A 24,277-nucleotide genomic window follows, 5' to 3' on the forward strand; every position below is an offset into this window, starting at 1 on the left:
TCACAAAAGAACTCCACATTTTGTCTCTTCCAATAGATCCCGATAGTCCTTTCTGCCTCTTCATTTGAATCAAACAAATGTTCCCAAAGGTATTGCTTCAATTTTGGGAAAAGGTAGAATTTGCATGGTACCAAGTCTGAATTCTTATGATGGATGTGCTAAGATAATGAGATCCAATATTGCTGATTAAGGACAATCTTAGATGGCTCATGAGGTATGAGACCTAGCATTGTCATGTTGCAGGGACATGTGTTTCTTGTACTTCTCAACTCTGCTGAATTGTTGTTTCAAAGTTTTGAGTGCTACAGTGTAGTGCTCTGAGTTGATACTGATGCCAGATTCAAATAAATCCATGTGAACAATGCCATCTGCATCCCCCAAAATGGTAACAATGAGTTTTCCTGCCAAAGCCTGGGTTTTGAAGTTTTTTTCCATAGGTGAAGCTTTGTGAAGATATTCCATGGATTGACGCTTCATTTCTGAGTTATAATGATGAGCCCATCCGTGTCTTGTCCGCTGTCACAATGATGTGAAGAAATTCCTCACCTTAATTCTCAGCGTGTGACAACAATTGCTGGCAAATTTCAACCTTCAAAGCTTTCATCTCTGCCATAAGCATGCAAAGAACCCATCTTGCACAAATCTTCTGATATTGAAAAAATCAATAATGTGACCCACGTGCTCCTGTGAAATGTGAAGCTTAACAGCAATTTCCCTTTGAGTGATCCATCAATTGTCCTTAATCAGTTCATCAACCTTTCTCATTTGAAACTCAGTTGCTGTCACAGGTCATCCATCAGTCTTGATCACACAAACCAGCTCTTTCTGGTTCACCATTTTTACATGTTTTGGTCTAGTGATTCACAATACTCATGTCAACACAGTCATCACCATAAACAATCTGCATTCAGCAATGAATTTCAAAGGGACTCCATCAGCAGTCAAAAATTCAATTACTTAAAAGACACTGAGGAGTATTCACTGCAGGCTTCCATTTCACAAACAATATTAACACAACCTTTTCTCACAGCAACTTCCTGCCAACTGAAGTGAAAGAACAGATGCTAAAGAATATGTCAGAGCTTCAAGCACATCAGTACTGCCATTTGTTGATGACTTATAACAGTGCAGGCATTATTTTACTTTCAAATGCTCATAACATTAATATCCATAATTTAAAGAAGCACATTTAAATACATCAAATGTAGAAAACTAGCTAGGGAAGCTGATGTAGTAGTTAAAGTGTTGGACTAGAAATTGGGATACCAAGCACAAAAGCTGGCTGAATGACTTTGGGCCAGTCACACTCTCAGCACAACCTACCTAACAGGGTTGTTGTTGTGGGGAAAGTAGGAGGCAGGAACATTATGTACATTGCCCTGAGTTGTACAAAATAAAGACAGTATATACATCTAATAAATAAACATTGGATAACAAGACTATTAAAGGAGTAATAAAGGAGGATTAGGAATAAAGGAGGATTAGGATGAGCAGATATATTTGCAAGGGTGTGCATAATGTTTCAAATTTGAAACTTGAAGTTGTTCAGACCATTCTGGAAAAGCCTTGAGTTCTAAACAGAGCAAAAGGTTAGAATGATCCATTTCAAATTTGGAACACCTCTTTTTAACTTGAAACTTGCTGCATTTGCCTTCTTTGTTGGCAGCCTAGTCCAATTGCAATCTGCCTCACTGAAACAATAGTGGTTACTAGAAGTGAAGATCTAGAACTCTTCAATATTTTGAAAATGATTATATCCCATATGCTATTATCTGGCAAAGTTTCTCCAAGGTGAAGGACCAGAGTATTTTCCACCTGGAGATGTCATGGCTTGAGTCACAACATTTTACATGCAGTGTAAATGAGCCATAACCCACCACACTGATTGGATCCACTGTTACAGGGAATCAGTGAGTTCCAGTTGCTTTGTTTTGGCACCCAGTGGGAAGCAGAGTGCTGTTATAGAAAATGTGTTCTGTTTTTCCAATAGATCACACGTATCTCTAGTTTCCCACTATGAAGGAGGATTGAACTTTCCATAAGTGAATACATACATCATAAAGTCTGAAATGCCTGCTCCCAAAACACTCTTGGGATGGTCTTATGGGAAGTGGATTTGCTCTCTAAAAAGAGACAGTGGCCAAAACGCATTGTAGTTTACCCAAGCTTTTGGGTTCTTCCACAGTCCTTTATGGATAGTTTACAAATTGGATCCTAACTATTGGAGAGATTAGGATTTTAATCTCGGCAATTGACAGTAATCATGTTCCTGAATGTATTTGTTTTATTCAATGTATTTATTCAATTTCTGTCCTTCCTGTCTACTCAAATGAGTATTCAGACTGGTTGCTTAGTTTTCATGCATCCAGTAGATAGAAACATTCTCAATGTTTGTTTGTCCCAGTTACTTCCACTTGAACATTGTGTCGAATCTGCTTATTGTCTGATTGGATTTTTAGCTTGAAGTTAAAGTGAAGTTGAAGTGAAGAAAACTTCTTAACAGGACTATAATGGTGAAAACAGAAATACATCCTATTAAATGAATCCATGTAAAATGTATTTGACTACCAAGTTATTCATTTCATATTATTTATTGCCTTATTTCGTCAAATATATTAATCCTCCCTACAGGCACCATAGATTAGATTAGAAAAGTAGGAAAGCATTTCATCGATGGATTTCTGGGATTTCCCCAGACTGACGAGTCCTCTACTCTGTAGCATTTGCTGCTGTGGCATTCTGCTAGTGTCAATAGAACATGTCTCTCCATCTCAGTCACAGGTTAAAATGTTTACAGGATGCCCTGCATCCTGTTAATTGTTGCATGTGGATGTAGAACGCATCTCTCTATTGCCCTTCCAGGATGGGGCTTGCTTGTTTAAGTGCAGGCCTTTTGACATGAAATCTTCTTCCACTGATATATCCTGCAACTTGTCAACATGTACTTCTTGTCATCTTTTCCTCCTCAGGTTAATAGACCTTCTACCTTAGGAATAATGATGACCTACACAGTGTCAGGGTATAGGAAGTAACTATATTAAGTAGGTAGTGAGGATGATAGATAGATAGATAGATAGATAGATAGATAGATAGATAGATAGATAGATAGATAGATAGATAGATAGATAGATAGATAGATAAAATTTGTCACCGCCCATCTCGTTAAAAACGGTTCTGGGCGGTTTACAAAGGACAAGGACAAGAGAGGAAAAGGTTTGTGGTTTCTTTGAGCTCAGTGCCCTGGCACTCAAGGGACCTTGACTCCAGCTGCTACTGTTCTGAGCACAGCTGTACTACAGGCTTGGTCTTTAATAGTATTCTCATCACAAAGAAACAGAGCATTAAAGAACAATTTTATTCTCATCACAAAGAAACAGAGCATTAAAGAGTAATTTTATTCCATGTCTTCTGGCCACAATTTGATTTCCTATAATTTACAAATAGAGGGTTCTTTAAGAGTCACTAGTAGCAAGTATTTCTTTCCGCGCAGTTCAGCAGTATAAAATAGAATTCTCCGCCAGATAGTAGCGGGTTCTTGTAAGTGGTTTCATCTTCAGTTGTCCTGCATCAGTTTACCTTGTTCTACATTAAATGTCACCTTTGATCAGATCTCCTGTTCTGTTACTTTAATTATTAACATCATTAAAGCACATTACAGTAGTAATATACACAAGCACATTATGATAGTTACATTTTATCACTTAATGTATCCAAATTGTTACATTGCTAAGCACCTGCCTTATACCAAGACTATAGGAACTACTTTATTGGGTGGAATTCCTTTGATTTAGGTCAATTCCTGAATTGTTTTTTAACGTCGAAAGCAGCAGCAGACAAATCTGTAACAATTGAAGATGAAACTACTTACAAGAACTCTCTATTATCCGGCAGAGAATTATATTTTATATTACTGAACAGTGTGAAAACAGCTGAACCACTTGGTGCTTGTAGAGAAAATCCCACAATGTACTTTTTGGGGCTTCATCTGTATTTGGTGAGCTGCAGGCCATGTTAAAGGACAAAAATTAACTTGATTAAATTGAAGTTACATTTAATTCAAGGTAAATTAATGAAATACCATTAATATGTTTGTTGTTGTTGTTCAGTTGTTAAGTCGTGTACGACTCTTCGTGACCCCATGAACCATATTGCGCCAGGCCTTCCTGTCCTTCACTGCCTCCCTGAGTTTGCTCAGTTTCATGCTCATTGCTTCAGTGATGCTATCTAACCATCTCATCCTCTGCCGTCCTCTTCTCCTTTTGCCTTCAATCTTTCCCAACATCAGGGTCTTCTCCAAAGACTCCTCTCTTCGCATTAGGTGACCAAAGTATCTGAGCTTGAGCTTCATTATCAGTCCTTCCAATGAGCAATCAGGGTTGATTTCCTTTAAGATTGACTGGTTTGACCTCCTAGCAGTCCAGGGGACTCTCAAGAGTCTTCTCCAGCACCACAGTTCAAAGGCATCAATTCTTCGGCGCTCAGCCTTCTTTATGGTCCAGCTCTCACAGCCATACATTACTACTGGAAAAACCATAGCTTTGACTATGCGGATCTTTGTCGGCAAGGTGACATCTCTGCTTTTTAATATGCTATCTAGGTTTGCCATAGCTTTCCTCCCAAGGAGCAAGCGTCTTTTAATTTCATGGCTGCAGTCTCCGTCTTCGGTGATCTTGGAGCCCAAATAAATGAAGTCTGTTACTGCTTCCATTTCTACCCCTTCTATTTGCCAGGAATTGATGGGTCCAGATGCCATGATCTTAGTTTTTTAATGTTGAGTTTCAAGCCAGCTTTTGCACTCTCCTCCTTCACCCTCAACAAGAGGCCCTTTAGTTCTTCACTTTCTGCCATTAGGGTGGTATCGTCTGCATATCTGAGGTTATTGATGATTCTCCCTGCAATCTTAATTCCGGCTTGTGATTCTTCCAACCTGGCATTTCTCATGATTTACTCTGCATATAGGTTAAATAAGCAGGGTGACAGTATACAGCCTTGTCGTACTCCTTTCCCTATTTTGAACCAATCGGTTGTTCCGTGACCGGTTCTAACTGTTGCTTCTTGGTCCGCATACAGATTTCTCAGGAGACAGGTAAGATGGTCTGGTACCCCCATCTCTTTAAGAATTTGCCACAGTTTGTTGTGATCCACACAATCAAAGGCTTTTGCATAGTCAATGAAGCAGAAGTAGATGTTTTTCTGGAACTCTCGTGCTTTCTCCATGATCCAGCGAATGTTGGCAATTTGATCTCTAGTTCCTCTGCCTCTTCGAAACCCAGCTTGTACATCCGGTAGTTCTCGGTTCATGTATTGCTGAAGCCTAGCTTGTAGGATTTTGAGCATAACCTTGCTAGCATGTGAAATGAGTGCAATTGTGCGATAGTTTGAGCATTTTTTGGCATTGCCCTTCTTTGGAATTGGAACATAAACTGACCTTTTCCAATCCCGTGGCCACTGTTGCGTTTTCCAAACTTGCTGGCATATTGAGTGCAGCACTTTAACACCATCATCTTTTAGTATTTTAAATAACTCAGCTGGAATACTGTCATCTCCACTAGCTTTGTTGTTAGCAATGCTTCCTAAGGCCCACTTGACTTCACTCTCTAGGATGTCTGGCTCAAGGTCAGTGATCACACCAGCGTGGACATCAGGGACATTAAGATCTTTCTTGTATAGTTCTTCTGTGTATTCTTGCCATCTCTTCTTAATCTCTTCTGCTTCTGTTAGGTCCCTGCCTTTTTTGTCCTTTATCATGCCCATCTTTGCACTAAACGTTCCTTTGATATCTCCAATTTTCTTGAAGAGATCTCTAGTCTTCCCCATTCTATTGTTTTCCTCAATTTCTTTGCACTGTTCATTTAAGAAGGCCTTCTTATCTCTCCCTGCTATTCTCTGGAAATCTGCATTCAGTTGCTTATATCTTTCCCTATCACCCTTGCTTTTCACATTCCTTCTTTCCACAGCTATTTGTAATGCCTCATCAGACAGCCATTTTGCTTTCTTGCATTTCTTTTTCCTTGGGATGGTTTTAGTTGCTGCCTCCTGTACAATGTTACAGACCTCTGTCCATAGTTCTTCAGGCACTCTGTCTACCAAATCTAATTCTCTAAATCTATTCATCACCTTCACTGTGTACTCACAAGGAATATGATCTAAGTCATACCTGAGTGGTCTAGTGGTTTTCCCTACATTCTTCAATTTAAGCCTAAATTTTGCAGTAAGAAGCTCATGATCTGAGCCACAGTCAGCTCCTGGTCTTGTTTTTGCTGTCTGTATAGAGCTTCTCCATCTTTGGCTGCAAAGTATATAATCAGTCTGGTTTCGGTATTGACCATCTGGTGATGTCCATGTGTAGAGTCGTCTCTTGTGTTGTTGGAAAAGAGTGTTTGCTATGACTAGCTTGTTCTCTTGACAGAACTCTATTAGCCTTTGCCCTGCTTCATTTTGTGCTCCAAGGCCAAACTTGCCTGTTATTCCGATTACTCCTTGACTTCCTACTTTAGCATTCCAATCCCCTATGATGAAAAGGACATCTTTTTTTGGTGCTAGTTCTAGAAGGTGTTGTAGGTCTTCATAGAACCGGTCAACTTCAGCTTCTTCGGCGTCAGTGGTTGGGGCATAGACTTGGATTACTGTGATGTTGAATGGTTTGCCTTGGATACGCACTGAGATCATTCTGTCGTTTTTGAGGTTGTACCCCATTACTGCCTTTCCCACTCTCTTATTGACTATGAGTGCAACTCCATTTCTTCTAAGGGTTTCTTGGCCACAGTAGTAGATATAATGGTCACCCGAATTAAATTCACCCATTCCCATCCATTTCAGTTCGCTGATTCCCAAGATGTCAACGTTCAATCTTGTCATCTCATGTTTGACCACATCCAGCTTGCCTTGGTTCATAGATCTTACATTCCAGGTACCTATACAATATTGTTCTTTACAGCATCGGACCTTCTTTTCGCTTCCAGATACATCCACAGCTGAACGTCCTTTCGGCTTTGGCCCAGCCGCTTCACTCTTTCTGGAGCTACTTGGAATTGCCCTCTGCTCTTCCCCAGTAGCATATTGGACACCTTCCGACCTGAGGGGCTCATCTTCCGGCGTCATATCTTTTAGCCTTTTAACATTGTCCATGGGGTTTTCTTGGCAAGGGTACTGGAGTGGGTTGCCATTTCCTTCTCCAGTGGACCACATTTTGTCAGAACTCTCTGTCATGACCTGTCCGTCTTGGGTGGCCCTGCACAGTATAGCTCATGGCTTCACTGAGTTACACAAGCCCCTTCGCCACGACAAGGCAGTGATCCATGAAGGGGATTAATATGTTTACTCCCATGTATTTCATTATTTCACTATTCTTGCAACATAAAACTATATGGTTTTGTGACAACTCATACAGGATTCTAGAGAAAGTGGCTGTGTGCATTAACTTTGAGGAAAAGCCATTGCTTTTATTTGTATATGCATACGTAGTAGTGACTTATATTTGAAATATGTAGTGATGAAAATGGAGCCTCAAAAAAAGTAAATAAATTTTATTTCAGGTTGCTCTACCTAAAAATGTAATTCTGTACTGCATAGGAACGTAGCTGCATTTCCATTTGCACCTAGTTTAGAAGCTTGAGAAATACAGGTTCCAGGAAAAGTAAAAGCTCACAAATTACTTGAGCAAATTAAATTTTAAAAATGGCAGAGTCTGGGAATGCAGGAAAATGTTTTCATTGGAGCAGGTGCATTTAAAAAAGGAGTTGTATATCAAAATGGATGAGTGGGTTCCAATAGTTCACGAATTTCTAACTTTGTTTGAAAAATATTGCAGGGAATAAATAATTGGAAAGTATTTAATCCCTAGAGAGAATTGTGCTGTAATATAGGAAAATCTACTGCTATTGATTAGTTGATGTATATTCCAGCTAGAACAATTATTTTAGAAGCCTCATCGAATTCTGCAGTTAAGAGTTGTTTCATCTAACAGCCTTACTAAAACGTAATTATCTGAGCTGCCTTACTGTCCCTAGCAGTAATTTCAAAATCTGATCTAATAAGGAAGCAGCTTGGAAGGAAAACTTCACTAAGTACCTCATACAAGGCAGAAAAGCGGGGAGGAGATGAGCCAAACAATTTCGCGCACGCGCTCTCTCTCTTTTTCAGACTGCAGATATTCCATTACTGTATAGCAAAGATTGTGAGAGCTACAGATAATTTAAAAATGCCCTGGTGCAAAGGGTGAATGCAGCACTTATTATTATTTCTCTGCCATTGCTCTCTTTTTGTATCTATGGTGTAGGCTGAACTTGGCAAGTGCACAGAATTTGCCATTTCCCACATCAGGTTTAATTGATGAGTGGAAGGTTATAGTTGTACTTTGTTAGCCCTTTCTACCCTAGCCTGAAGCATTTGGCCACCGAAAACTAGCATTGCCCAGTTCAGCCCATACTTTTGATGTAAAATATGGAAGTCGATTATCCAAAGGTAAGGACTTAGCCTTCAGGTGCCTGCAAAATTGCAAGCCTATACATGGTTACTAGGGAATGAACCATGAGATTTCTAACTAAATGTGAGGGGGGGTGCAGTCATTTTCAGTTTAAACATTAAAGAATGGTTGGGTTCCTATACTGATGCATATTTGTGCTATGTTTTCCTGCCATAATGGTAGCTCACCCCTAGAGTACACTGCCTTCTCCGTTAACCAGCCTTGTATGGTCCAGTGTAATTCCTGCCTGGTGGAGAATACCGTGGAGAATTCAAACAATTCAGCATGCATCCCCCTGAGCTTCTCTTCCCAGAAAAGTCTGCAAGTGTGTCTGCATGGGCAGGGCGTTACTGCTTCACTCTCATCCTTTGAATAGTACTGGGTGAAATTTGCTTGCATAGCCAGTGTTTAATTCATTCCAACTAGTGCTGTTGGAAGGTTTGAAACTTACAAACATTGCAAAGCCAGACATCAAATATTTACAAACAATAACATAGTAAGTTGAATAAAAGAGGAGCAGTCAGCAGAATAAAAAGTAACTTAACAGGGATCAATACGTGAATATTCCATCTTACTGCTAGGTCAGGTACCTGGGAAGACAAGTGGGCTTTCAGCCAAATGATATTCTAAGGTAGAGAGTTCCGTAGAGTAGGTGAGGTGCAGAGTGGTGGTTTACCTAAACCCAGCAAGTGAGGCTTTGGACACTGCCAGGATGCTGAGGAAAGCTTCTTTAGCAGATTGTAAAGGACTTCTAGGGTCATATGGGAAAAAATAGTCCTTCGGGTACGCTGGGCACAAGCTACTTAGAGCTTTAGAGGAAACATCCTCTGAACCAGAAGCCAGTGGTTGCTGTAAAATAGGATACACATGTTTCCATGAATCCTGGGCAGAGAGAGACTAAACCCAAACTACCACGATGACCTCCTCCTCCTCCTCCTCCTCCTCCTCCTCCTCCTCCTCCTCCTCCTCTTTCTGTATATGTTTAAAATGCAAGTAAACAGTGATTCATCTCAACATAAGACAAAGCCAAATCACTTTTTAGTGGAAAGTCAGCCTTTATATCCATGCCATCTTGGCTTTTCAGAGGTAAAACAGAAAACTTTTAGCTGGCACCTGCTAGGACAACTGTGGAATTTTCAGCCTATTTTTCTCCTTTTGAGGATGACATTTACTGGAAATTTAACATGCATTTTATATTTGCTTTATAGCTGAAAACTGGGGGAAATTACTACTGTTACTCAATGGCACAGTATTGCGGGATCTCAAGAAGCTACAAAGAGGGATTTGAGGTCTCTAGGGTACACACTTTTCCCTAGGGAAAAGGACTATCTATAAAATACAGTACTTAGTTAAGACACTGAAGGTTTTCCACCTCAATTTTATCATGCTTTGCCTCTCTTCCTTCATGGAATCAATTACCCCAAGATGTGGTGGACTTCCCATCACTGGATGTATCCAAACAGAACCTAAAGAGCCAATTTTGTACTAAGCAGAAGGTTGGAGGTTGGCCTAAACAGCCCTTTCTGTCCATCATGGTATGTCCTAAGCTGTAATTTAAAATCCTTGTATCTTGCTCCTGAATGTATACAATGAACAATTATTTATCTTTCTCTTTTAGAGAACCTGCTTAAGTATATGAAAATATGAATAAAAGCAGGGGAGGCTTTGACAGAAACAAGAGGTTATCTAGCCTGGATAAGGAAAGAATAACACTTATGAAAAAGTCAGCCTTACACCCGTTTCCAGACTATAAGAGAAATGCCATACAGAACAAAAAGAGGGACAAATCAAGAAGAAGGAATTAAGTAAGAATGACAGCTTGGGGAACAATCTTGTAAAGTCTGTCAGAACTGGATGATTTTGGATTAGAAAAAAAAAGGTCTTGAAGAATCAAAGTTGTGAGAAAACAGAGGGGAAAACACACATTTTCTTCAAACTGACTATGACTGTCACAGGCTTGATCTCTCCCAGTGAGAAAATATTATTCAGTTCCTAGCATTCCCCCACCCTCCCATTCTCTTGATCCATCTTCTCTGGTCTCCCCTCTGTTGCACAAACTACATTTTCCCATGTTAAGTTGCCAGTTCTGCCAAACCACATTTCTAGGTTTTTGTGCAATGCTTCTGCTATCTTGCTCATCCCCTTCAGTAACATTCATGAAACGTCTTATTGGCATGTACAAAATGAAGGAATAGCTGTGCTGTTCTTTGCTGTTCTGAAGCTGGTGCCCTCTTGCTGGTGAGCACAGATGACTGTTTTAAAAAGACAAGGGTGGGGGTAGGGGGGTGGTGTTATGGAAAAAGTAGTTTGGTTGCTTTTTACCAGTTTGATAAAATGCAGTCAAATATCTTTACGTACTGAGGACATCTGTAGGTTCCAGGGAATCTGAGGGAAGGAGATAAGAGACGTGGGGGTGGGAGGCACAGAGTAGAGCTACTGAGCCCAGAAAAATGGAGTAGTGACACTCACACAACCACATTCCACAGAAGAGGATATGGACAACCTGGTTGGGGGGCAAGGAAGAAGTCCTTTCCCAGTACTGTATAAAAAACATTAGGTTGCAAAGATCTTCACTGCACCAGAAGCACAGCTTTGAGGAAAGAGGCATACTCTGCTCAGCAAATCAGAAACAGATAGCTGAACCCAAGCAACTATAGTCCAGTACCTGAAAAACAGAACAGGCCGTGGCTCTTGCTGCTTCTCTTTTTTCTTCTCCCCTGGCTGTCACCTCTTTTCCCATTTCCTGGTGAAGGCAGGGCTGCAAAGTTGTTTGCAGAGAGAACTGCAAAAGAACCTGAGCAGGGCCTGAAGTCACAGCACCTTTTCCCTCTTTCACGGCTGTAGAATCAGACCAGCAAGTTGTTACCAATGAAGTCAGAAAGAGGGTGGAAGTGCCACAGGAATGATGGGAGATGTTTAAGAGGTGTGGTGAGTTTGTGGTTGGTGGATTGGTTCATGCTCCTGCAGGAAGAGTCTACCCTCAGCCTTGGAAACTCACTGGGACACTTTCTGAGCCCAGTCGCCTTCACAGGGAGGTTGTTGGGTTAAAATAATAATAATAAAAAACACAGAACCCCCTTTGTGGTCTTGGAGGAGAAGCAGGATAAAAATAGTTGGCTGCGCTCTAATGTCAGAAGTTATGCATATGCAAGAACTTGACCTTGGGTGAGTCAGCCTGCCCGTGCCTTGGGTGAGTCAGATGAGGACTGAGCAAGAGCCTGTTGATGCTATCCCTGTTGGACTGTCCCAGGGTGGGGCTAAAAGAGTGGCAGAAACAGAACCCTTTGGGAGAGTTCCTTTGCTACACAGACTGTCCCATGACACAGGGATTTTGTTAGTTGCTGGAGGGACATGCTTATGTAGCTGATTATCTTGCACTGTGGTACATATTTTTTGATCTCAGTATTTCCTGAGATTACTAAAGTTATAGCCCAACCTATAGACTGGAATCCGTTGATGATGTTAAATAATTGTAGAGTCGTTTGTGACTCAAATATTGACTTTGGTTGCTATGGCAGGAGTAATATTTCACTGGAAAAGATTTCTCTATTCAAAACTGGCTTACAAAGTCCAGGACATGCTTTGCTAGAATGTCGGATCTATAAGGTCAGAATCATTAGAGGATATATTAAGAAGCTTTGGAAAAAAACTGGTTTCTTCACATATGTCAATAATTGTATAGATATAATTTCTCTGCTTGTTTCTCATATATGAAATTGATGAATAAAGAAAACGTTCAAGTTGTATTTATAAGCTAGTGCAAATAAGGATAGCTGCTGATTTTTATCACTTGATATTATTGTATTTCTTATGCTTTACATGATGTAGAAGTAGCATTCGTAGAACTCTACTGATTATATTGTTACACATTATGTAACATTAATACTTCTTTTAAAAAAGCAATGCATTCACAGTTTTGTTGTTCGGTACCTTCCAACTCTTCATGATCCAACAGACATCAGTTTGCCAGAATTGTCTGTCATTAATTGCTTTAAGTTCTTGTAAGCTTATGCTTGTGTCATCAGTGATAATATCTAACCACCTTGTCATCCATCAGCCTCTCTTGAATGCCTTCGATTTTTCTCAGCATCAGGGACTTCTCCAGTGATTCCTTCCTTTGCGTTTGGTGTCCAAAATATCTTTAACTTCATAATCAGCGCTTCCAGCAAGGAATCTAATTTTACTTCAGAATTGAATTGTTTGTTCTTCTGGTGCTCCAAGGTATTCTCAATAATTTTCTCTAGCACCACAATTCAAATGTATCTATTTTTCTTTCTTCAGCCTTTCACATGGGCCACCTTTCACAGCCATATGTTTCAGCTGGGAATACCACGGCCTTGATAGCATGTACAATGTCAGTGTGATGTTTCTGCACTTTAATATTTTGTCCAGATTTGCCATAATCTTTCTCCCAAGTAGCTGGTTTCTATTTCACCACTGTAATCACTGTCTCTCTGAACTGTTGAGCCTAGGAATATAAAGTCTGTAACTACTTCAACTTCTTTTCCACCTATCTACGCTGGATTGGTATTGCCTATCAATGTAATTTTGGTTTTCTTTAATATTGAGTGGCAGATCAGGTTCTTGGTTCAATCATAGTTTAAGTTTTCCTTGTTTCCATCCAGTCCAGCATATTATATTTGTTGTTGATGTTTTTCCCAGTTGCTATTTCTTCTAGTCCAGCATTTTTCATTATATATTCTGCATATAAATTAAATAAACAAGATGACATAAACAACCTTGGTTACTCTTTTCCCAATTTAGAACCATTTAGTTGCAGGCAGTTGAGATGGCCTGGTACACTTAGTCCAAGGTCACCCAGCTGGCTTTGTACCTAAGGTGGGACTAAAACTACAGTCTCCCAGATTCTAGCCTGATGTTTTAACCGCTACACCAAACTGGCTCTCTGAGCTTAATTTTATGGGACTTATAAAACTATATCCTTCCTGTTCCATGTACGGACCTCTTTTAAACATTCCCTGACGCTCAGACCAGAGTGGCTGGTTCACAACCTAAGATGGGCAGTCTGTGACTGTATTTTGAGTTGGATGGTCTAATGTGAGTATGGTAAGAAGAGGGAGAGAACAGCCTTCGCTATAGAAGCTTTTTGGAGAAGTTGAAGCAGAATAGACTACAGGTAGTCCTTGACTTACGATCTTTCATTTAGTTGCTGTTCAAAGTTATAACAACACCAAAAAAAATGATTTATGACCAGTCCTTGCACTTACAACCATTGCAGCATCCCCACAGTCACATCAAAATTTGGGCGCTTGGCAACCGGCATGTATTTACAATGGTTGCAGTGTCCCAGGGTCATGTGGTCGCCATTTGTGACCTTCCCATCTGGCTTTCAACAAGCAAAATCAATGGGGAACCCCATGATTCCCTTAATGACTGCAATGATTTGCTTAACAACTGTCGCAAAAAGTGTTGTAAAATCGGGTGTGGTCACAGAGTGCCTCGCTTAACGACTGCACCACTTAATGACAAATTTTCCAATCCCTATTTTGATCATAAGTTGAGGACTACCTTACCTGTATGCTTGTGTGGTGCTGCCTGTTTCGTTCAGAGGAAGTGACACAGCTAACAGATGAGGGATGGGGCAAGAATATGCTAAGTATCCCAAATGGCCAGCCCAAACATTTTAAAACAAGCTTCTCCAGTCTGGCCACACTGAGGGGATTCTCTGGGAACTGTGATCTCAGCACATCCAGAAGTTGAGTTTCTTCCCCTAACCCATTCATTTGAACTCAAAACATAGGTCCTGTTCATTTCTTTGAGACTGTACTTGCTCCATGTAAATTAGAACCCATTGTGCAGTTCTTTGTATCCATGTTGAAAAAGAGGCCATCAAATCCACGGCCTTAGTAGTGGTTCTGCTTTGTTTTATCTCACATCCAGAACAGGAGCAGTGTCTGTGCATTTTAGCTCCATGCTAATCTGCCACTGTCTTTTCATTGTAAATTCCTTCTGTGGTAAAGGGAAGTAACCCTTTTTCTTCTGAAGGGTTACTCATAGTTTATCCAGGGTTATCCATTCCTGCTGGCCTTTGTCTTAGTATTTATTCCCCAGAGGATCCTCACAGTGCTGACTCCCACTTGCACTCTCAGATCTCAACCTTGCTGTTTTGCTTTTTGTCTTTTTGTCCATCTAGAGCTACAGCAGCCCCTCTCCCTACCTCTGCATCCCATCTTTGAATTTAATGCATAACATGGCTCTCTTCCCAGATCCTTTGTGCCTCTTATTAAGTAAGCTGAGTCCCAGCCAGATGGTGATTCCCTGTATGTGCACTGCCTGTCAATCAATATCCTGCATGGCCCTTTGTTTACCATTCTTTTGCCAGCCTGCATCCATGTGAGTCAGCCTCATTCAAAGCCAGAAGGAATTAATTAGAAAAAGCAAGGGGGGGACTCCAGTGATGTGACACTGCAGGTTTTATAATGAAGCATATTCAGCTGCCAGTTTCCACTGCTGGGATGATGTTTTGTGTTTTTCGAGTTATAAAACAACATGAAAGAATCAGACTTCAGCTGGGCAGCTTTAACATTAGACTCAGTTTGCTGTGCCAAGGCACCTCTGAGTTTGAGGAAATAGGTTTCACAGATTTAATTTAGATCAGGATCAGCAACACTGACTAAATTTAAACATCTTACTAGAGGCACATTTCCTATTTCCTTTTCTTTCTTAGTTGGATTGGCCTTAGTAGCTTTCCTGTGCCGATCCATATTCTCTGCAGAAGGGTAGGCTGTGGCCATACACTTGTGATCAGTTGGACAGAATGAACGTTATGCTTGTCCATGTACACTTGCTAGGGTAAAAACCCATGCTCCTGTATGACCTAGAGAAATTTCAGTGAGTCCTTGAGGTCCATGAAACCTCCAGGATTAGAAGGACATGTTTCAATGTAGTACAGGTAAAGGAGATGAAACTCCACTACCACTATCAAAACATGGGCAGATATTTTTTATACGGTCTCACATGTTTCCCAAACAGTGAGTCATTTTCTGAAAGGCTAGTGACAAACACTGCCTTAAACGCTACAGATTATAAAAATGGTATGGGATTCTATCTGCATGGTATCTCATCAAAAAGAGTATCCTGCAGTCTTATTTTCAGTCTTGGGCATTTAAGCAAGCTCATTTTTTTCCAGGCAATGATTCTTGGAGGCAGTTGTCAAAAGGAAGAGAAGTAAATTGTTAGCCTAGTAGAAGGAGCTTATTGGTGAGACTCAAGGATGTACCCATCAGGGAACAGAAAGGTCTGGTCTCTTGGGGACAAACAATATCTTTGGTCACAGTGGCATGTAAGATCAGTAAATAAATAAGTCAGTACTAAAAATGTTGATGTTTTAACTCTGTGCCACTTGATTGTGAACTAATACAATGATGACAATAAATGTTGGCTGTAAGAAACAATAGTTAAAATGGAAGGTCCCTGCTCAGAAGCACCATGCCGCTGAATATCAAATGCTAGCACAGCAGAATGCAACCTTCTCGCTCAGCTTACAGGCTTCTGAGGACAGCTGACCAGTGCTCAGAAAAGTCAAATGCTGGATTAGAGAGATCCTTAATTGCTTCTAGTCAGACTCATACATACGTAGGAATTATAACAAATTGGAATTGTTTTCAAAGAGAATTACTTAAATTTAGATTTATTCCACAAGAATGCCTGGGAGTGTGGCCTTAATATATCTGCAACCAGCATTTGTTTAATTTACAGGAACAAAAGTGGGGCAGTTGGAGAAAGTTTGCTAGGCATCCCCATCTCTTTCATAATATGCCTCTACTTTTCATAGATGGACCATTCAAAACTTATTACCAATTTCTCTTGAACCTGTGTAGTGTAAGAGGCTGTTATCCCAAGGTGGAGATGGGAGAGAAAAACCAGGAAACTAGTCCTTCCATATCCTGCTTGGTTTTTTCTAGTCCAAATGATCTGCTAGGTAAGCTGGCATTTTTCCCTTTTGCTTCTAACCAGGTTTTTTTCTTTCTTCTGCAGGTAAGACAATGAAGCAATAGAGATGCTTCCCTTTGTGATCGTCACCCTGGGCTCTGCAGGGACTACCTGCAGGTCCTCCAGCTGCAACAACAGCAGCACCAAGGATTACTGCTACAGTGCCCGCATCCGCAGTACTGTACTGCAGGGCTTGCCCTTCGGAGGGGTACCCACTGTCCTCGCCCTCGACTTCATGTGCTTTCTTGTAAGTACTGTTGTTCCCTAGCTTGATGCAAAGGTGTTCATCCCATGCAGAGGCAGTTCAAAGCACACAGTCTCTGTGACACTTCATACATAGGCAGCATGTTGATTTTAACTAGAGCTTTTTATCTAGGACCTTCTGCAGGCCACGTACTCATTCTGTTATTCCACTGCAGTTTGGCAGCCATGGTGCAAGGGCGCTTTGCCTGGGTAGGCAAACAAATGCCCTTTGGGGGACAAAGGAGGGTCAGCAACTCATGTGGAATGTGAGAGCGTATTGTCAGGATTGCTAGAAGCTCTCAAAATATCAATGTAAATAATTTATCAGTATATATTCCACCCATTCCAATAGCTCGGCCTCATTCCCAGTGGCAATTTATTCCACCATTTACGACCCATCATGAAAAAGGCAGACTTAGTTGGTGTTAAATGTATTTCTAGTGGGATCTGCAGAGGGATCTAAGAGTGTGGGATGGACTGTCCAGGAGGTGGTGGCCTGCCGGTAATTTGGGCCTAAGCCATGTAAGGCTTTATATCCCAAACTCAGTCCCTTGAATTAGCAACTTTTGTAGTTACTTCAAAACAGAGATGATGGAAATGATGACTGAACTAGAAATCTTTATCCAAATGCAATGGCATGGGTGCTCGATGGTACCTCTGGGATGTGCCACCCAGCACCCATGCCACTGCATTCTGATAAAGTTTCCTAGTTTGATGTTTGATTCCCCTGATCTTGCCAGCCTAGACAATCATAACAGTGGTCCATCTTTCCAAAAGTATCTGGTAAAGGTTCTTTCCAGCTCTGCCACCTGAAGTTCAATGGTGGCAGCAGAAGTAACTGATTTGAAGCCCTAGGTAGCTGGAGGAGCAGGGGAGTTTGGGGCCAGGAGTAAGCAACCCTTTGCACCTACCCACCTCAGCTCTTCCTTTGTTCTAAAGCACTCTGTCAAAAACAGCACCTGGGCTGTCTCATATACATTGAAAGTAGATGAAACGTAGGTTTCTGTGCACTGTGGTTACTGCCAAAGGAATAGAGAGCCTATGGCCATTCAGGTGTGGCTGAACTATAGCCTCCAGCTTCCCACATTATTAGTCATGCTGATTGAAGCTGCCCAGAATTGTAGTTCAGCAAAATCTGGAAGGCCGCAGATTCCCCAGTCCTGCCCTACATCTGTGGAAGGAGGTTCAATTCCTGAAAACTGTGGAGTGGGATAAGTTGCCACATCAGGCATAAAAATTCTGCTTCCTGAGTACAAGAGATAGTTGGTGATGCTGGACATCTATAAGTCTTATTTGGCAAACACGAGGTCTGAAATCTTTGTACTGAAAATTAAGTTAGCTGAAAAATCTGTGCTTGGTGCCAATGGTTGAAGCAATGTCCACCCAATCAGAGTCGAAGTGCGGGCAGAAAATTGGTCTGTATCCCTTTTTAGGTTAGCAGGCCAAATGCACATTCATGTTTGTCTTTTATGCAGTTCAGATAAGCCTCTTTTGTGATATGACTTGGCAAATTTGGCTTTTCCAGTGATGAGGTCCTGTGTTTTGATATGGAGGAATTTATTTCTTCTTTGCAGAGTATTTTTGGGTACAGAATTGGGATGGTGTTACAGGCTGGGCAGGGATCATTGCCAAACAGGGGGACTTTTGCCTTATATTTCCTTGTTTGCCTTTCTACAGGCACTGCTGTTTGTTTTTTCTATTTTGCGCAAAGTGGCCTGGGATTATGGACGTCTGGCACTGGTAACTGATGCTGACAGGCAAGTAAAACTTTTTTTTTTTTTTAACTAGGGAGTGGAGAAACATCTTTTGGGGTCAAATAACAGCTGGGCTGAGGTTAGGAAGAATTCTTGAAGCACTCTTGCTAGCCAACAACTCAAGACTTGGTTGCTCAGAGAGCTACTCAGGTACCCCAAGGACTTGTGCATGCCTAGTAAACAGCTTGATTCTTTTGTTTTAAAGAGTTCTGCACATATCACAAATTTGGGGAAAAATGCCTCTTAATTTAAAAATGAAATAAAAAGAAAATGTGTGCCCTGGAGATTAGCATCTGCTAAGACACCCATTCTGATGTATCGTATGGCTTGCTCAATTCTTTGGATCCCACCTGATGTCTCAAGTCATAGTTGTTGTAAACATAAGGCTATGGCATAGCAGAAAGTCCAGCCTGATCCCTCTTCATAAAGACCAAACTGAAGAGGCACGGCCTGTACTTTCTCCAAAGTCTTGAATGGCCGCCATGCCCCTCTAGCAGAAACCTGTTGGATTGTAGTTTTTAATGGGAAAATGGGAAATGTTAAACATAAAGGGAGTCATTATATTGACTATATTTAATTTTAATCAAAAATGAAGACTTCTTTGAGTTGAACTTGACCTCTGTCAACTACACAGACATGTCTACTTAGGGTTCTTGGGGGCAGTACAGATGTGTTTGCCATTGCCAAAATCCAGGATTCTTTTTAAATTTCCCAGTCTTTATTTATATGTCTACCACCTTGATCCAAATGAACTCTGGCCTGCAGTCCTGGGATTTCCCTTCCTAAAACAGATTCTCAAGAAGAGTATTCTCCTCTGTCATATTTGTCCCTCTTGTTGTTTTGGATTGTACTGCATTGTATCATATTGTATTGCATGTTCTGTTATACCCTATGCTGTTTTTCCACTAATAGCATTAAGGATGACAAAAATACTGAATGCTTTGCATCAACATCATCATCATCATCATCATCATCATCATGGGGTGGGGGAGGTGTTATTAAAAACGGTTTTTAAAACTCATTTAACAAATGAGACTCATAAGTCTTAGTAACTCAAAAGTTTCAGTGATCAACAGTCAAGGTACAAAGCAAGAATGGTCTTATGTTTGGGCTTAACTACTGAGAAAGCACTTCTTGATATTTTTTTTCTACCAAATGCAACTGCAGTGTCAGTAGGATTTGTCATTCAGAGTCCTGGTAACTCTCAGTCCCAGAGACAGAGAGTGAACTTGCTTACAGATGGTATGCACAATATAGAAAAAATGTTAACAGATAAGCAAAGCTAAGATAACAACTTTTTCTTAGCCTGCAAAATAGTTTGCCACAGAAGGCAGATCTTTGCTTTTATGGACATTAATTTTCCAGTGAATTCTGGAGCAACATGTGGTGCTTTTATTGATACAGACATTACAACTTTCAGTCTGCCAAAATAAAAACTGGCAAGAATGCCTGGTTACAAGTAGTGGGGTATCTTGAGTCAGAAGGTTGTAGCACCAAAGTTTGGATCAAACAGTACATCATTAATTATAACTTTACTGAACCGAAGGGGAGAGAAATAACTGTTATTGTCATTGGTGCTTATGTATATTGGTACAAATCTGCAATGGGAAGCAGAGATGCTTAGTAAAATTAAATAATACGATGTGGAGGGAGACTATCTGGCCTAACCTCTGCTGATACAGGAGATTGGCTGTGGTATCATCCATCGTAGACAGTTATTGTCTGCTTCTTATCCTCAAAAGAGGGAGAATCTATCATTTCCCCAGGCATTTTGAGACAATTGTATTGAAATCCTTGAAAGTTTATTGAAATTAGTCTCAACTAATTATAGTTTGGTTGGTTGGTATTTGTTAGCTGATATGTTTTTGTGCCTCTTGTCTTGTAATCACTACCCTGGAATTGCCTTTGGAGATAGTGTGAAATATATGTATGTAGTATGTATGTATGTAGTTCAGGGTGATAAGATGGAATAGAGAAGTTTAAAGTAGGGTTTTAAAAAGGGAAAGTTCCAACCCCAACAAGTGAGTATGAAGTGAGTATGTGTACGTAAACTTTATTTTCTCTTGGGATGACAGTATTTCTAAAGGGGAGACTCGAGAATACCAGCTAGTTTGTTTTTGCATTTATAGTTTTCATCTGCAGCTATTAACTGCATCTTGGGGTTATGCACTGTGTTTCTGCAGAATCTTATTTCTTATTTCTCTGGCTTGAGATGTTTATGCAACCACATTGGTTTAACATTTGAAATTTGAAGAAGCAAATGCAAGTCAGATTTGATAGGAAGGCAGAACTGATTTCAGAGAGAGCAGAGAAATGTTCAGAAAGTCAGTCGCAGTCCAGAAACATCTTTCCAATGTTGCACAGTGAGTAAGCTATAAAACAAAGTTTATTTCTTTTTTTCTGGTCAGACTTGGTGAAATGTTTCTTTCCTAGGACCGTAAAATGTCAGCCTGTGGGAGAGGAGGATCCTGACTCTTTACTAAGACAGTAACCTGTTGGTAACTCTCTCTCTCTCTCTCTTTTAATTTTAATTATTTTTCTTCTGTTCTCAGGCAGCGACGCTGGCAACAGGAGCAAGAGGAAAGGGAATAGTACGTTGTGGGTTTTTCAGCGTGTTTAATTCTCTTTTCTGCCACTGCTTTTACCATGTCCTCCTTTTGCTTTGGGACTAATCTTTTTGGAAACAAGGGTTTGATTTCTTTTATTTTGGTGTACACATTGATCACTGCACATTTACTTGCCCATGCCCTTTGTACTTCATGAGTCTTTCCTGACCTGGAGCATTCCAGATGTTACCCATTATAGATTGTGCTGACAATGGGTTATGATGGGGGCTGCAGTCCCCCATATCCAGAAAGCACCAGATTGGGGTGCACTGTATAAAAGTTAATGGTGTAAACAAGAACTTGGGGGGGAGGAGTAATAGAGAGGATTGCCATGGACAGGTATGTTATCACTGTACCCAAATTTAAACACTATTACTAATTTAGAAGTTTATAGAGTAGACCGATATAGGAAGCATTTTAGTTGATATTGGCAGGATAGACTGTGATGGGCAAGGTCTTATTACTTGTTGTTTTCTCAAAATTTGGTGTCAGAATAATCCACAGAATCCTAATGACCTAGTCTGGATTATTTATGTATTAATTGTAAAAATCCTCTGTCCTTCCACCATTTATAAGAGGGTTCAGGGAAAAAGAGTATCTAATTTCACAGAACACATGCTTAAATTATGCAATTCAAGAAGCAGAGACAGCAGCTACTTTGGATTACTTTAAATGGGCATTAGATAAATTCAAGGAAGATAAAGCTTTTGATGGCTTTTTGCCATGATGCCAGTATATTATCTCCAGTAAGAGTTTGGGGAGAGCATGAATTATTTCTCTATGATTGGCCACTAGAACAGAATATAGGACTATCTGGACCTTTGATCTCATCCAGCGTAGTTCTGATTGTGTTTTAAAATGTTCCTTTTGATCTTTGCATACATTTTAAACGTAAGCCCAGTATTAAAAAGCACCATCCAGTAGTGCAGCTTTCCTTTTTGCCATGATTCCACCAAAGTCTGCATTATTTTGCTGTTGGTGGATTGGGATAGGGAACACACACAAAAAATTCACTCACCAAATCTTCCTCTGTGTGTGTGTGTGTGTGTGTGTGTGTGTAGATATACAGTATGTATGTCCATGTGAGTGTGTGTGGGTGTGTGGATGGATGGATGAATAGACAAGTGACCATATGATCAAAATTATTCTCTTAGATGGGAATGGGGTGGGGGTGGGGAGTTCCCAAATTCCTTCAGATGATCTTGGATGCACATTTCTGTACCTATTAGAGGATCTCTCTCAACAGCCTGGTTGCCAGTTTCTCACTTGCTGTGGAGAGAGAGGGCAACTCAGTAGAAGCAGCTGCCCCGGATTCCATTGCTGCTCCCTTGCTCCCACCCTCTTTCACTGAGAGGATGGGAATCAAGAGCATGTAAGGCAGCACAAGAGGCTGGGGAGAGGGGATCTTTGCCCAAGGCCCAAATATTTGTATTTGTTGGTGATGAATTCAAGATCCAGCGAGTTCAGAGATTTTCTTTAGTATAACTTCATATTTTTTTCCGAAGTGGAAAGACAGAACCTACATATGTAACTCAACCAAATAAAGGTCTGGTGACACCAAGGCCATTAACACAGAAAATAGTTTCCCTACACTGCTTCTTGCCTGTGGCTTGTCCTGCCTGCATGATGAAACTTCCAGGAAATATAATACAAAGGAGCATTCACCAGTGTTTGGTCTTTTGTTTTGTTTTTTTACTTTTGTCTGTGAATCTGATAGAACTCTAGCAGAAGAAGTAGAGAAGTCTTCAAATGGGAAACAGTCGTGAGCAGTTTATAACACTACAGAATTATAGACCCATAAGATTAAGATTATATATCTCCTTTGGTCAGTTTCTAGTGTAGGTTCCTTGCTTAAGACCAAGACGTGGTGCTATGTCTTAATTTTCAGTAGGAATGAGGAGAGGGGCAGCTGAATACCCAAAAGGGCCCATCCATGCTTAGAGAGGTCTAGGAGGCTGACAGACCTGCTGGGATCCACACTCAAGTTTCCTCTTCTTACATCACCCACCATCACTTCTTACACTACTGAAATCTGCCTGGTAACATACTATCCTCTGGCTCTCCCTTGTGGCCAGATGCTTTCCATGTCTACTTTTTTATGCGCAGCAGTACATTACAAGGTAAAAGAGAAGATCTCCTTCAGGTCAACCTCAGCTCCTTGACATCTTCATGGACACATCCATGCCATTTTCTTGACAATGATACAGAAATGATTTGCCATTGCTTTCTTCTGAAATTTTTTTTAGCTTGTTAATATACAGTTGGCAGTTAAGTATTAGCTGGATCCTACTCCAGCTTAGCTTTTTGAGATCAACCAAGGTCACATTTTGTGACTGTGCAAATGAATATATAGGCAATTCAAAACTGTACTGACAAATATTCTCTGATTAGAGGAGGAGGAAATAGGATCATATTCATCCTGATCAGTATTTCATTAAATATTTGGTTTTCTGGTTTCAGTCAACATAGAGCAGGTGTTAGCAGTTGTTTGCAGTTGCCCAATCTCTAATACCTTTCCAGATTCTTGCGAGGTCATGTAATAAAAGCTCCAGCCTTCCTCCATGAAGATCCATGGGCTTTTACAGAAAAGATTAAGTCAAACATTGTATGGTTTGATTAGTGTGGTATATCTTTAAGACCCTCATTACAAAACTCTTAAGCATCAATCTAGCAGAAGCTTCCTGCACTGAAAGTCACAAGGAGTATTTCCTCCTTAAGACTCAAAGCATGAAAAGGGCTGAATTGCTTGGACTGGTTGCAAACACATCTTGACAGCCTCACAGGTAGGCAGGACTGTTATGGATTAAGAAACCCATGAACATAAAAATACACATGTAAGCAACCTGCTGGCTTTTGTATGTCTTGAACCACAGTTTCCAGTAACCCCTGTCAACATGGCCAATGGACATGACACCTGCTCCGTGCCCCCAGTAAATTGCACTATATCCAGGTTCTTCTGTCACAGAATGCTAAGCTTTTGGAGAAGTCATTTCAAGTTTCCTGAAATCAACTGGGTTCCTTCTATAATTTGTTCATAAGAAATTTTGATACTTGCTGTATAAACATTAGTATTTGAGCTTTAAAAAGAAGCAGAAAGAAATCCTATTTCTGATCCTTATAAGATTTAATGCAGATAAAGGAAGGGGTTAATCAGTTTAATTAATTAGTAAAATGGTAGAAATCGCTTTTTAATAACATATTGAACACCACATACATTAAAAACCAATATTATACAGTAATTCAAATGTAATTATTAT

At 40.4% G+C, this 24,277-nt stretch overlaps 1 protein-coding gene across 6 annotated transcripts in view; it reads left to right on the forward strand.

The window, feature by feature from the left end:
* Positions 1–24,277, forward strand: part of TMEM63B (transmembrane protein 63B) — an 81,359-nt gene that overhangs the window by 26,887 nt on the left and 30,195 nt on the right. For 4 of the 6 annotated variants that reach the window (XM_088145104.1, XM_088145108.1, XM_088145109.1 and 1 more), the window contains 3 exons: positions 16,463–16,664; positions 18,338–18,421; positions 20,971–21,005. In XM_088145104.1, the coding sequence (XP_088001230.1) occupies positions 16,485–16,664; positions 18,338–18,421; positions 20,971–21,005 (299 nt within the window). In that variant the 5' untranslated portion in view covers positions 16,463–16,484. Of the gene's footprint in view, positions 1–12,551; positions 12,686–16,462; positions 16,665–18,337; positions 18,422–20,970; positions 21,006–24,277 lie in introns of those variants that run through there. The other 2 variants (XM_088145117.1, XM_088145124.1) reach the window with 2 other exon arrangements.

Source organism: Python bivittatus, unplaced genomic scaffold (assembly GCF_059951505.1).
Source record: "Python bivittatus isolate LINGU-HERP-01145 unplaced genomic scaffold, Pbiv_v1 ctg000020_np1212, whole genome shotgun sequence".
NCBI classification, from domain to species: Eukaryota; Metazoa; Chordata; class Lepidosauria; order Squamata; family Pythonidae; genus Python; species Python bivittatus.